The sequence below is a fragment of the Vicugna pacos genome, chromosome 6, assembly GCF_048564905.1.
Source record: "Vicugna pacos chromosome 6, VicPac4, whole genome shotgun sequence".
In the NCBI taxonomy this organism is placed as follows: domain Eukaryota; kingdom Metazoa; phylum Chordata; class Mammalia; order Artiodactyla; family Camelidae; genus Vicugna; species Vicugna pacos.
In genome coordinates, this window is record NC_132992.1 from 9,370,078 (window position 1) to 9,385,647 (window position 15,570).

General features: G+C 35.0%; 1 protein-coding gene across 17 annotated transcripts in view; it reads right to left on the reverse strand.

Annotated features, from left to right (window-relative positions):
- The window catches only part of RNF111 (ring finger protein 111), a 101,692-nt gene that overhangs the window by 16,036 nt on the left and 70,086 nt on the right, over window positions 1–15,570 (reverse strand). For 13 of the 17 annotated variants that reach the window (XM_072962331.1, XM_031672721.2, XM_031672720.2 and 10 more), the window contains 5 exons: window positions 14,584–14,710; window positions 11,153–11,316; window positions 8,505–8,699; window positions 3,701–4,020; window positions 568–826 (listed from right to left, as the gene is read on the reverse strand). In XM_072962331.1, coding sequence (XP_072818432.1) covers window positions 568–826; window positions 3,701–4,020; window positions 8,505–8,699; window positions 11,153–11,316; window positions 14,584–14,710 — 1,065 coding nt within the window. The remainder of the gene's footprint in view (window positions 1–567; window positions 827–3,700; window positions 4,021–8,504; window positions 8,700–11,152; window positions 11,317–14,583; window positions 14,711–15,570) is intronic. The other 4 variants (XM_031672719.2, XM_031672724.2, XM_031672722.2 and 1 more) reach the window with 1 other exon arrangement.

Here is a 15,570-nt window from a genome sequence, read left to right on the forward strand (position 1 = left end):
CTCTACCACTGAGCTATACCCAGCTGCCCCCTTGTCTGATTCTATTTTAGAATAGAATGCTTGCATCAAATGAGTATAGAAACCTTTCTGCAAATGGCAAGCTTTCTATCAAGGTATTTTCTCTTTTGCCTCAGTTAAGCTTCACCATTCTTAGTCAAAATTTACTTTCCTATGCATAGAAACAGCTACCAAATATTCAGATTTCCTTTTACTCCTAAAGGATAAATGTAAATTCCTTAAAATTTCCTTTTTAGAAATCCAAGGTGCTATTCAATGTACTTTGAGTTCATAGATATTAAAGTGTAGATGTTAAAATGTAAAATAGACAAACTGATTTTTTTTTATTATTTTCATGACCTTTTAAAATAACATATGCTCTTTTTATTTAGAAGACTGTTTTGGGTATGTGAGGTAAAGGAAGGATGAAATGGGAAAATACACCCCACTCTTAGGCCAAGGAAATAATAAAAATTTATAAATTAGGATTATTGAAAGATTATTTCATGGAGGAGAATACAGTGCTTCATTTATATCCCTCTAAGTTCTTCGCCTGTTATTTATACTTACAAGGAGGTGGCATATAATGTCGACATGATGACAGTGAGGCTTGTGGAGGGGGCTGGGGCTGGGGCTGCGCAACCATGCTTGATCCATAACCATCTATTGACAGCGGCTGACTCGGGGCAGCAGCAGCAGCCTGATGGCCAAAGATTGCAGCTCGGGAAGAAGAAACAGGGCAGCAGGGGTCAAATGCAGATGCTCCATGAAAACCACCACTTCCATGACTTCTGATACCACTGTTGCTCAGGTCTACTGGCAATGCCTGCTGTATAAAGAGGAACTATACTTTATCTTTCTAACGTTTGGTCAAAACATTGTTTCATGTTACATTTCAAAAATACTCCTAATACAATCAGAACCTATGAATTTAAAATTGGTAAAAATTTTGTGTGAAGACCTACTGAGCACCAAGAAAATACTATGTGTATCTTGAATTGTAAAAATTATTATATTATTGTAATAAATTAGAGATTTAATTTTTTTAAATTAAGCATGAGATCATGCTGTAAGATGAACAAAAGTTAATATATTATTTTAAGATCTGTTTCTCTTCCATTATCTAGATCTTAGAAAGAAAAACTTGAAAACCATACTTCCATATTCTCCTTTACCCCAAAATTCTGACTGGTAATTTACAACTCCTTTGGAAAACATAATTATACCACTGAAAACATTAAGGTTCCAGGTAAAACCTGTCTGTCCCGTTTTTAAACTGTACATAGCAAGCATTCAACTGAAACTTTAATAGTGCAAATATTATCCAAGATAACAACGGGCCTAAGATTATTCAAACCATGAGCTAGCTTTGCCTCATAACCTTTCTCACTTGTCAAAAAAAAGGGGGGGGATTAAACCATGATTTCTTTTATTAGGAATACGATTATATGATTTTAGGAAGACCCATTTACTAAGATGGAAAATAAACCAGAGTCTAGATTCTGTTTCTACTCAAAAGTAATTAAGCTTTTTCCCCAGAGGACTTCAAAAACTCCTAAGTAAAAGACTTTACCTTCTATTCCAGAGCAGATTATAGAAACAGGATTGCTTCATTATATTCTTAAGTATTTTAAATACAAGCCTTTGTTTAGTGTTCAGTGTAGCTATAATTTTAAAAATGTTACTTATGGAATCATATACAGGAACTGTTCAATACTGGAGGCTGAGGGGCTGGAGGTGAAGAAAGCTAGGTAATGCATTTATTAGAAGGCCAGGTTACACAAGAGAGTCCAGTGAGGAACCATAATGGTCTTTGTACTTTCAATGGGCTCCCAGCTCAGAGGATAGAGAAACAAAAGCTAAGTCTGGCTGCTAAAAGGGAAGGGGAGTGGTGGTACAGGAGAAGCTTGGGAAGGTGAAAAGGAAGAGCTACTTTCCTCTTCTATATTATGTGTCTACAATCAAGTAAGTAAATATCTGGCCTCTTTCTTTTGAGTTGGCACATACAATGTATGCCCTCATTCTGGGTAAATAAGGTTTAATAATAATACTTTAAGATTGTGAATTATTACTTATGCTTCAAATTCTTTTTGTTCTTTCCTATTTAGGCTAAAATTTGGCAAATGGACTGGAATATCAACATACTATGAAGGTGAACAAATTTCCTATCTTCTTCTCCAGTCAGTATTAAGAACACTCCCAGAGAGTGAGTAAAGTAGGGTGAAGGTCCTCCTAGAAGGAACCAAGGGTAAAGTTAAAAGAAGAGAATAAAAAGAAAAGGGGAAAAACTAACAAAGAGAACTCTCTTCTTCACAATTCCAACAGTTCATTCAATTCTTATTCTAGAAGGAAAAAGGAGGATAAGCAAGATGGCAAATATTACTTTACGTAGATTTTAAGTCATGCATAACACTAATTAAACTAGTCTCTCAAAAGAGAAAGCTATATCCAAAGGTGTAGTAGGCTATAGAGAGTCAGATGACCACTGCAATTCCTCTGTTGCCAAGCCTAATCCTTCCCAATCTTTCTCTGCCTATCTCCAGTCTGACTCAATCATAAGCACCAACACTTATAAATCCTCAGATCAGTTTGCTTTTCCTCAACTTCCTGCTATGTCCACATAGTCTCAACTGGAAACTGTGTGAGGTGATCTCAAGAGAATGTGGCCAATTTCAGAGTCCTAGAAATATCTATATAAATCTCAAACTGTTCACATCTCCGAAACCTCACTCTTTGTTCTTCATACCCATTATCACCACCAAATGCCTGATCCTGCTGATAATTCTTGTACCCAAATACCTCTACTTAGAGATAAGTGATTAGGTTACATTTCTATTTTACACAAAACAAGAAGAGATTCTGCCTATAATCACTCAAAATTTTTTCAGATGAAGCAAGTAATTTAGGAAAGGTCAGAGGGTCCAGTAAAGCAGTTCCTCCAAATTTCTTTTTAATTGTGCCTGTTTTTTTTTTCCAAATTTCTTTTTGATTTTTTTCCAGCACACTTTTTTTTAGCATATATGTCAGCTACAGTTTTACTTGCAAATTATCATGTTTTATTTTTTTAAAAAACGGACCACCTAGGTTTATATCACAATTATACACAGAGACAACAGAGCAAAAGTTAGTATAACACATAATACCTCACTTTCTGTACTCCATGTGATCACCAATACTAATTTAATATGACCTGACATTTCAAGCACTAATAATAAACTAAAAACCTCATCTTTTCCTGAGAAACTATGTCATAGGTTTGCATCTGAGAAGGCTGTTAATTTCTAGATGAGTGGAGATTATAGGGAGGCTCCAGAATAAGAGACAGAGGAGAAAAAACTAGGAGAATCTCCCAATTTCTCATGAATTAGTTTGACACTGCAGTTTCAACTTTTTGCTTAAAATAAAATCCTAATGACATGTGTATTTAACTAAAAACAGCAAAAACCATTCCAGAATAAAAAATAATACCACTTCTGATTTTCCACATCCCTGGCCCCCTCAATTAGTTGAAATAAATACACCATCAGAAAATCCTAGATACTTAATTTTCTTAAAAAGTCAGAGATCACTAAATGAGGCCACTTTTGCATGGGCAACAAGAATGACTTACCTATTATATAAAATTTACCATTAGGGTTTTATTTTTTTCCTCCTGAAAGAATCACAATTTAAAAAAATTAAGAACTCATCAATTTCCACATACCTGGTCATGGTAGCTGGTGCCAGAGCTAGTATTTGCTCCACAAGGTGCTTGTACTTGTGGAGGTCTTTCCACAGGGCAAGTAGGATCACTAAAGGAAGGAGAAACTGGGACAGCTGGGTGGGGAGTATGGTGATGGTGGTGATGATGCTGAAAATGGTGGCCATGCTGCTGAAAGCAACTTGTGTGTGGATGTCCTAACGCGTGGTGATTCTGTGACGACCCTCCACACGGTGAGTGCTGGGGACAGCAGGAAGGTAACCTTGGCATTGCAGGAGGGCCAGTTTCCGTTACAGCACTAGATGCAGTTCTCCTCGAGTCATCTTGAAATGAAAAAACGCACTGAATAATCAAATGATCAAATATCACTGTGTAAAAAATAAGTATATATTTCATATATACGTTTAAATGTGTATATGTGCATAAATAAGTAAATAAGAAATGTTTAGTAAATTCAAATGTCTGTAACTAATGATGTGAAATAGCCACATTCTTAATACACGTATTATAAAATTTCAGACAGTGATGTTCACTGGGATTTTCCTTAAAGCCTAAATTCTCCAAGAGGCTTATATTTATCACAACGTTTAAATGTGGCAATAGTTCACCTTTTCCTAGGTCATAATAAATGACTAATTTTAAACTGCATTTTAAAAACTCTAAAAAACTATGCGGGTCCTTCCATTATATGTAACAAAGGCAAGGTTCTGCTCCTGAGCTTCATGAGCCTCTAATACTATAAAATCATCCCTCCATAATGCCCACCTACTAATGCAGGTGGTAAAATCTTATCTTCTTAAGACATAACCACCCATCTCAGAGCATATCTGCCTAAGTAAGTCTCACGAACTTCCAATGTTCTTTTCCCTTCTTCTGGCCTCTAAACTCAGACCCAACAGAACATAAGAAATGGTAAGACTCTACTACGTGGAAAATTAAAGGTCTCTTTTAATAATAAAGTGACTCATGTTGAGCAGTGGGGAAAAAAGCACGCAGTCAGATGGACCTGAGTTCTAATCTTGAGCCTTTCTAATCCTGAGCCTTTCTAGTAGTCCTGAGCAATGTGACCTCAGGAAAGTTATTTAAGCTCTTTTTCACCTATTAAATGTAACAATAATTGCCTTGTACGGTTGTTGTTAGAAAAGATGATAATCTTCCATGTATGAAACACGTGAGTCCTTACTATGCACTCTGCCACCTGCCCAGAGTTATTCTGGAGGTATGCTCTTCCACGACAGCAGAACAGCAAGTGCCCCCAGAAGGTCTATCCTAATGTTTCAAACTCCTCTAAAAAAACAGCACCCTTTCCTCAAACCACATATTATGTGGAAGCTATATAAAATGGATAAAAATGGAGTCAAAATTTTTTACTTCAAAAAATAAAAATTAGAAGAGTAGAACACTCAAAGCCCTGTCCTTCCCTTCCCCTACCCCAATGTGACCCCTGAGGCATCTCCTCAGAAGTCTGGAGTACCACTGTCCTAGCCTTACTTCTAGAGTAACCAATACCAGAGATACCCTGCTCCTGTTTGGCTCGCAGTACTAGTAGCTAATTTCTGCTGGAATTACGAATCTTCTGGTTGTTTACAAATAATACAAAAATCCAATCAAAACTGGCTGAAACAATAAATGGAATTTATAAGCTCACATAAATGAATGTGGTGGGGATGTTTAGGCTCTGGGTGATGGATCTATTGCAGTTCACCTCCCCGCTAGTGCTCCTGGGTCTGCCCTCCCATCCTGGCCCTATCTTGCCTTTGCTGATTCTCTTCTGGGCAAGGTCTGTGATCTAAACCCGACTAAGGCACTACCTCTACTCTAAATCTCTGTATATTTTTTTGTTTTTCCAAGGTCCTAGTCTGGCCTATTTAGGCTAATTTCCTGAACCGTTTTGTAAAGGTTCTTAACTTGGGAGTCTCTGAACTTAGAAAAAAATTGTACAAATTTTTACTAATCTCTAATTGCCTCCTGGAATTAGTACTACCTTATTAGCATCAGTTGAGAGGTTAAATATTACAAGTAATTTGTAACAAAAAAAAAGTCAGTAAGTTGTTTACTTATAAATTATAGTAGGTACATAGTTCTATAATTATGTCACTTTCATTCATTTTATTCCAAATTTCTTGAATAACCTGGACAGTTACAGCTAGCATATCAGGAATGATCAATAGCCTATCTTAGCTATGCTGAATCAAACATTAAGTAGCTATTTCCTATAGGCTATAATATCTGTAGAAATAACATTATTACAGGAACTTCCTACAACATTTTCAGGGTTGTATCTCTGTCCCCATATCAAAGTGTTATACAAGTAAATATTATCATTTATTGTGTGTTACTTCAGAAAAGAAGATTGAAAACCTTTGGGACACTAAATCCATCCAGTGGATAGAATAAATGACCTTCATGGTTCCTTCCAACAGTGATACTTTAGTTTTACAAATCCAGTTATTTGAGGATTATGTGTAACTCTAAGACTCAGGAGAAGAGTCCGTACCCAGAGCAAGAGCTACGTGGACTGCTAGGACCACGACTGAAATGAAAGATCTGACATTTTTCTGTTTAGGAAGAACTTGCCCTCTTTGTCTTCAATTATTTCAAATACAAAGCACAATGACTATAATATTATAAATATCTTTAAGGCTGAACACATATTTAAGGGGTTAGATGATTAACACTGTGGCCTCAAAAAGAAGACTGGCCTTATATTATAGCTCTGCTTCTTAGGGTACAGTTTTGGCTTCTAATTAAATTAATACCTATTTTCCTACAGTCCAGAACCTCTGTGTTGCTCAAACAGGGTAGCAATCCAAAGTAAAGACAACTGAATCTCCACCTGTTCAAGAGTTAGTGACCAAAGAAAACTGCCATAGAGGTGAAATACAAAGATACCTGATTAAGTAAATAAAACACTGCCTTTTTATTAAAATTAAAAGTCCACAGAGTGTCCACTAGAAATTGATAATTTCTCTGGTGCCCCTGATGTGCTTCTATCAGGTTTATACAGAGGAACAATTTGGCCTGGAACAAGGTTCTCCTACTCTAGAGAAATACAGCACGAGCAAGTCCATCCCAAAGGTGGTCATTAATATATAGAATAACATCATGACAAGGCCACTCAGGCAGTGAAGCTGCTACTTAATAGATTAAATGTGAATTCTAAGGGTGCTAAAAAAAGAAATAAACAAAAGCTTTGAGACTGCCTGAAATAAAGTTGGGACTGTGTCACATCATATCTAGATAAAAGGTACAAAGAGCATACGGTACAAAGAGCTACCAGGAGAAAAGTGTGAATGAGAAGAGTTCAAATCTTTGCCTCTAAGACTATTAACCTTGAAAGTACTTAACTTCCCAGATTTCTTCAAATCTGAAATGGGAAGGGTAATATTAACATCAAGAAAGATTTTAAAGATTAAATGATAAAACATAAAATAACATATAAAACATTCAGTAAATTACTGGGGATAAAGTATGCACTCAATAAATGAAATAAAAGTTAGCCCATTCACTTGTGCCTACATTTTTTCCCCCAAAGAATGTATTTAAAAGACACCTCTGGGAAATCTCCTTGGATACTGTCCTCAATTTTCCAGGGAAGGGAGGTCTAATCCAGACACAAGCATTTTCCAGTCTGTTCTATGTAAATCATAAGGATATTATAAGAATTAAATGTGATCTTATTAAAAGCAAAAAAATGACAGAAAAATATATAGTGGTTTCATTATTAATGGTGATGATGATGATTATTATTATTGGTGATAAAGTCAACCTACGAGCTATAGGGTCTAAGATGTCCCTGTTAGTAAACAGCCAGTTCCCATCTCTGTGCTAGTGTCCAGTAGAGAAAGAAGGCTAGTTTAAGGCCCAGTTAAACTGCTGACAGAAAAGAACCAGAGATATCACTGCCAAATGAAACATAAGAAATAATCTGAGGTAAGAGCTAAAACTTTAAAATTCTGAAAAGAAAACATAGGAGTAAATCTTTGTGATCTTAGGTGAGGCAACAGTTTCTTAGATATGATATCAAAAGAATAAACAACCAAAAAAACTGGGAAAATGGACACCACCAAACTTGTTAAAACTTCCATCCCTATTTTCAGTTCTTTTGGATATGTACTTAGGAGTGGAACTGTGGGTCATATGGTAACTCTAAGTTTAACTTTTTAAGGCACCATCAAAATATTTTCCATAGCAACTACACCATTTTACATTCCTATCAGATAGTCACAAAAGTTCCAGCTCCTCTGTACCTTTGTCAGCCCTGGTTATCTTCTGATTTCCTGTTCTTTCTGTTTTGCTTCATTTGATTATAGACATTCTGGTGGGTATAGAGTGGAATTTCATTGTGGTTTTGATTTGCATTTCCCTAATAAGTGTGCTATTCACGTGCTTCTTGGTCATTTGTACATCTTCTCTGGAAGAGTACCTATGTAAACTCTTTGCCCATTTTAAAACTATGTTGTTTGTCCTTATTGTTGTGTTTTGCAAGTTCTTTACATATTCTAGATACTAGACCCTTATCAAATACATGATTTTCAAATATTTTTGTCCCACTCTGTAGGCTCTTTTCATTTTCTTATAATTTGCTTTGATGTACAAAAGTTTTAAATTTTGATGAAGTCCAATCTACCTCTATTTTTCTTTTGTTGCTCGTATTTTTGGTGTCAGCCATTCAATTCTCCCCATCTCTTTCAGCTGAACTATGATACTTTGGTAACTTAGGCTCTTGCTAACATAGCTAAAAATCTTAAAAACAACATTTTTTTCTAACAGAGAGTCCCTCCTAGCCCATCTTCTTTTTACATACCTCCTGTAGAAATACCAGTCATACTGTTGCTTGTAAGAGTAGCTGAAGTCTCTGACACTGTGGAGGGTTGGCTACCAGTGACAGCTGAAGCAGTATCAGAGGCCTGCTCAGAGGTAGATGGATTTGTATTATTAATGGAAGCGCTTGTGGTTTGTGATTCCATTCTTGCAGAAGTGGTTGGTACTACAGTAGGTTCTAAAAAATACAAAATGTTATTTCAAAACAAATTAAGTAATGGGTTATATTTTAAACCAAGCTAACATTTTTAAGATAATTATTAAAGCCAACTTTTAAAATACAAACCCTCCAATAAGTAATGATATATAGTAAACAAAAAAGAGCTTTCATAAAGTTAAACTGCAACATTAAAATGACGTTATTAAAATGACATGTTACTGCATTTTTAAAAGCCCAATACATATATATGCATATTCTAATAATTCAGATGATTATCATAGTTTTGGGGGGTAATGATTATGTAAGTTTTCTGATCTACCACAAAGAAAGAGGAAAAGTAAAAGTCCCTCTGTTGTGTTCATACACATCGTTACAGGCTGTTATAACAGTATTACAAAATTGTACTTTCTTTGCTACACCATGGATTCTAGAGTCAGACTGCTTGGATAGCAATGCTGATTTCACCACTGACAGTATGATCAAGGATAAACTACTTAACTACTCTCTATTTCCTCATCTGTAGAAGTGGGAAAGTACAGAATTTCCTTCACAGAACTGTTTTCAGGATGAACAGAGATCACGTATATAAAGTACTCTATATGATGCTTTACAAATAGTAGTCATTTAATAAACATTAGCTATAATTTTCAGTATCTCCTTTAATTTTTCACATGCCTTCTTGTATGTTTTCCAAACTTTTTAAAAATATTCATCAGTGCCTTTTAATAAAAATTAAAGTTTCTGAAGTAGAAACTAAAAGAAATTTCACGCAGATGCTGACTTATGAGTTATATTTTAAACTGACTGTTAAATGATTACGTAAAATTTGAGAAATGGGAGTAAACCTGTCCAAAGCACAGTCACAATAATTAGACCTGAAAAGAAGAGATTCTTTAAATGTGATACAGAATGAGAGGACAAACTATGATATACAATGCAGTGTGGCAGGCTGAGTCCTGAAACACAAATAGTACCTGTTAGCCTACAGGGGACACTGTACTTTGGATGCTTAAAGAAATATACTTGCCTCAACATCAAACAGGGGAGGGAGGAACCTCTGTTCATTTGCAAACAGTTTATCTCAGTTTCTCAATCTTAGTGGCATTGATATTTTTGGCTGAATAGTTCTTTGTTGGGGGTGGGAGTAGGCTGTCCTACGCACTGTAGGACGTTTAGCAGCATCCCTGGCCACTACTCATTAGATGTTAGTAGCACTCTCCCCAAACTGTGAGAACCAAAAATGTCTGCAGATATTGCCAAATGTCTCCAGGGGCACAAAATGGCCACACTGGTCTGATATACTTTTAAGTTTGGGATTTATTTTTAATAAGATAAAAGCCTTCCACTGAGAGAAACCAATAAGGAGAAGGGGACATTTACTGATCACCGGAATATTTTTAAGCTAAAGGTGAAAGTATTCTAGTTGAACTAATTCTAGTAGGTTAAAAGGCTACTCTGTCACTTTTTCCTGCTTTACTGGATGGCAAGTGTCACATGGGAAAACACACACAAAGTTTCCCATATAGTCATCTGATATTTAATTAACTGAATAATCTTCAATTAATACCTATTATATTAACCACCGTCTTATAGATAATTTATAGTGCTTCAAAATAAAAATGAAAACACTGTTGAGTGAACAAGAAGAATAAATTCTCTCTTCATAATTGTCTTAATTTCAAAGTACTGGTACTCTGAAAGTTATGATTATCCAAACTGCAAACAGCTAATTTAAGAACTGATTGCACAAGGCCCCTAACTCTACCTACTGAAGGTATCCTTTTTCCAATTTATTGCTAACTCTGAAAGCTAAAAATATTCATATATGGCTCACTGTTTCCTTAAGATTGACCATTTCCTTAAAAAATGTAACTGTTAGTATCTGAAGATAATTCTCAATATGAGGGAAAATTCACATATGTATTCATGTATTCCTACTTGCTACCACTTTCCCTAACCTCCATTTTACAACTCTAGCTTTGTCTCCTCACTTTCTTTAGTGCAGTTGTAAGCCAAAACAAAACACTAAAGCTGAGCAGCACAAAAAGTAACTGTAATATTACAATGAAAGATAACGTAATTTTAAAAGCAAATTCAATACCTCAAATAACCACTATTAACCATTTAAATTCAGGCTATACTGCTTTTCTGTTGTCTGTATTTTAAAAGCACCACTTCTATTTTTCATAGTCAAAGTATGACAATAGTATTATAAATGAAAGTAACAGGTAAGTCTGAGGATAAACTACCACTTATATAATTTTTTTTCTAAGAAAATCACTACCAAGCAATGAAGTAATAATCAGAAAGAACTTTAGACACAATTTACAAACCAAGGTTATTACGTCAACTGAAAAATAAGACTGGGACACCTGACAACTTCTCTATTATCACTAAGTTCCTAGCATATTAAAATACTTCATTTTATCAACTTTTCTTCAAAATTCTACACCATTAGCACTCCAACTTACCATCTTCATCAACAGTAAGGTCCACAACTTCTGCTGCATTCTGCCTCAAGGGCTGTATGACAGTAGAAATCCTACTGCGGTTCCGTGGCTCCTGTGGCCGATTTGTATGAGAACTTGAACCTTGGCTCCAGTGAGATCTGGAGTGTCCAAGGGTTGAACGAGACCTTAAATAACAATCAGTATCAAATCAGTACATACGAAAAAACACAATTTTAGTTACCTAAGAAATCATAAGCCTTTCCTACAAAATAACTTGTGAAATTCTTTCTGAAAGAATTCACCAAATAATCATAACAGAATTAAAACTTATGACTAGCAGAATGCCTAGCACTCAATAGACGTCTGCTGAATTAAATGTTCAGCAAATGGTTACCAACCAATTGACCTAAGACTATGCAAAATGATACGTTAGACCATTCATTGGTATAAAACACAGAATTCTGTTTCAAAAAAGCTGCTTTGCTTTCATTTTATTCTGAATACTAGCCTGGGTTATCATCTATTAAAGTTACTCACCATAGGTATAGCAACAAAAATATCAACACCCTAAACATTTAATAACACTCACATGGTCTTGTATGTTTAGTCCAGACTGGATTTGCAAAACATGGCTTTGGGAGTCCCAAACCAACCTAAGTTTCTGGGACTGTCCTAAAAGAGAACTGAAGCATCAGAGATTTTCCTGCGGTCAGGAGAAAAGGATAGTTGTAGCTAGTTTACTAGTTTGGCAGCTATAAGAAATATCACTGTTTGAATCACTTTATGCTTTTAAGGCCTATAACCAGAAACCCTCAACATCTAATGCTTTCATCACCTTTTAATTATCTGTATGGCACTGTACTGTACTAAAGTACTTACAGGTATATATTTTATTAAAAAAATTTTAAAGAATTCACTGTAATGATCTGGACTAAGGGTACAGAAGGACAGTATGTAGAAAATGCAGTTCTAAGGCTCCAGGAGAGAAAAACAAACCTGTTTTAGAAAGGTGAGGCTTATAAAGTTGGTTTTTTTCTCCTGCCTAAACTGAATGCAAAACTGCTTATAAGTTTATTGTCAATATGTATGGAAAGAGTGAGATCCATTCACATGCAAGTCATTGGCAATATGAGCTGGATCACCCAGAAAAGAACTCCAAAGTTGAAACTAGGCTGAAGATGGCCTCAGCAACTGCAGAGCCTGAGAGTTTAGAAAGGAGCTCAAATGCTAAAATGAGATTCTCAAGTAACAGGAGTGTAGCAGTTAATTCCTGAGACATAATTAAAACGAAAGAAACGAAAGAAACGAAAGAAAGAAAGAAAGAAAGAAAGAAAGAAAGAAAGAAAGAAAGAAAGAAAGAAAGAAAGAAAGGAAGGAAGGAAGGAAAGAAAGAGAGAGAGAGAAAGAAAGAAAGAGAAAGAAAGAAAGAAAGAAAGAAAGAAAGAAAGAAAGAAAGAAAGAAAGAAAGAAAGAAAGAAAGAGAGAGAGAGAGAAAGAAAGAAAGGAAGGAAGGAAGGAAGGAAGAAAGAAAGGAAGGAAGGAAGGAAGGAAGGAAGAAAGGAAGAAAGGAAGAAAGGAAGAAAGGAAGAAAGGAAGAAGGGAAGAAGGGAAGAAAGGAAGAAAGGAAGAAAGGAAGAAAGGAAGAAAGAAAGAAAGAAAGAAAGAAAGAAAGAAAGAAAGGAGGACAGTGCATTCCAGCAAGAATTGTACAGATTAAGGCATGACAATAAACAAATATCCCAAGATGAAATGGTCTTAGATGAGGAGGAAGATCCCCATTTAAAATTCTTGAGAAATCAAGAGTCTTTGATGAGCCTTAGTAGTCTGTTATTTCTGAGAAGCTGTTAACAGTTGCACAAAGTTCCAGGCCCACTTTGCAGTACCTTTGTGAAAGCTTCATGGGATGCCCTAAATCCAAATATTACGCTGAATGAAGCACCAGCAAAAAACCTGATGTATGAGGAGCACTTTCACAGAGAACTTAGTGACCCCTATGATTAGTGGCAATTGTCCAATCCTGACACAAAGCAATCTGAAACACAGATATACTCTCTCTTAAAGAGGAGGACCAAGAGTCAGCTAAAGTGGCAAACAGTATCTTAGGTAACAATAAGGAAAATGAATATAGGTAATGAGCACTGTGTGTCTTTTTCAAGATCACTGTCTCTCACTATAGCAAACTCAACTGTTTCAACATTAGGCATCTCCATGACAAGAAAGCTCTATAGTTCAAGGAAAAACAAGTTCTTAGTTTCAACAATCCTTGTAGCGCATAAAGACTGAGTCAATGTTGTACCAAGCACTAGGGACAGTCACAGGATAACTGTGGCACATAATATGGAGTATCAATTTTCCTCAGAGTCTGGGAAAATCATTTAAAAATTAAAACATATAGGGATAGGGGTGTGGGTATGGCTCAGCAGTAGAGCATGTGCGCAGCATGCACGAGGTCCTGGGTCCAATCTCCAGTACCTCCACTAAAAATAAATAAATAAAATAAAGCAATAAGGTAATAAAACTATAAAAACAATAACAACAACAAAAAACAAAATAAATCCAAAAACCAAAAACACAGGGATATATTATGGAGTGCTCTCTTCCATTTCTCCAATGGGAAAGTGGCAAGTAGAGAAGTACACTCTAGGCATGTCTGTAACATGCTTCTGAGATAAGAATGTCTTTTTAAAAAAAATCAATAAAATACAATGAGCAAATTCATTCCAACACAAAAATTAAGATTCATTCATAGATTAGTTGTTGTATCAAACAAAACAGAGGAACACTTTACTGATTCCCTTACCCACATTTGTAATCATTTAAAGCACAAGATGAATACAGTGTTAGGGTCTCTTTTTTTCTAGTCAAAGTGATTCTCAAAAGGGCAATGTCATTTCCAGTTACTTATTAAAACAAATGAGGATTTTTCATTTTCATTTTTTATGATAGGTTTTTTTTAATGATAAAATTACTGAATGAAGAACAAAAATTTTCTAAAAATATCTTTTATACTATGTTGTCCTAACATAATAGCACAAACATCACTGGTATCAATAAAATACCAGTATCATCCCCAATATTTATGTATTATTCATAACTAAATTTCAAAGGAGTTTGTGAACTTTCTGAATCATAAACAATTTCATAAAACACTAAGTAAAGTTACTGTTTATCTAGGGCAATGACTCTTAGCACTATGGTATACTTGGGGTGCTAAAAATTACTGATTCCTAGGATTCTGGTTCAGCTGGTCTGGCCTACAGTCCAGGCAACAGTATCTATTTTATAAACTCCCCAGATAAATCTAATGGAGCCTGGTTTGAAAACTACTTATCTGGTTGGTACACACATACTCAAACTAGATTCAAAAAAAAAAAAAAGTAAAAGAATGCAAAAATATGTCTAAATATTTATATTCAACACATCAAATATAGAATTAGGAATTAAAATCTTACCGATAGCTTTCTCCAACTGTTACTATTTCCACTTCACTGTCAGTTGAGGTAACATTAATTTCTTCATTGGCTGTGACCTGGGGAGTGGAAGAAGCTTCTATCACCACAACATCTTCATCAATACTTCCTGGAAACAAAAGAAAAACATTTAAAGGGCATCTGCCTATAAGCCAACTTATAGACAAATTTTTATTTTGACTCTGAAGACTGAAATTCATCACAAAAATAAAACTCTTATCTGTCAAAATCAAAGTATTTTTAAAAAAACAGAGCTAACCACACATAGTGAAAATAGTACTTACTCTCTTAATCTGCACATTTTCATGTTTATTTCCTCTCATGACTTTTCTTTACAAACTTTCATTGGTTTCCATATTAATTTGTATAATCTTATATAGTGATATTAATACTGTAAAATTTAAAAGTACTGATTTAAGATCTTATGTAAGATATTCACATTCTAGACGATATTAACCCTTTACTATCTAAAATAAAGATGTTACATTCACTGTGTTTTCTTCCAGATTTTTATTTATGATATGGTATTCTTTTAAGAAACACACAGTAGCTTTTTAGTTTTGCACTACAAAATATTAAGTTTTTGGCTTTTCCAAAGTATTCTAAATACGGAAATTGCTTCCTTATTTGGAAGATGGTACATATTATAACAGTTCAATTCATTTCCTTAATTATTTACTTTACCAAGAACTAATTTTTATTTATGGCATTAGATAAGATTATAAGTAGAATTTGGGGGTGAGGGGGTATATAGTTCAGTGGTAGAGCGCTTGCTTGGGGTGTACAAGGTCCTGCATTCAATCCCCAGTATCTCTGTTAAGGGAAAAAATAATTAAAACTTTTTTTTAATTAAAAAAACTTTAAAAAATATAAAAATGAATAAATATGGCCCTCAGTGAAATAACTCAGTCATACACACAAAAAATCACTGTACAATTCTATTCATGTGAGGTACCTAAAGTGGGCAAA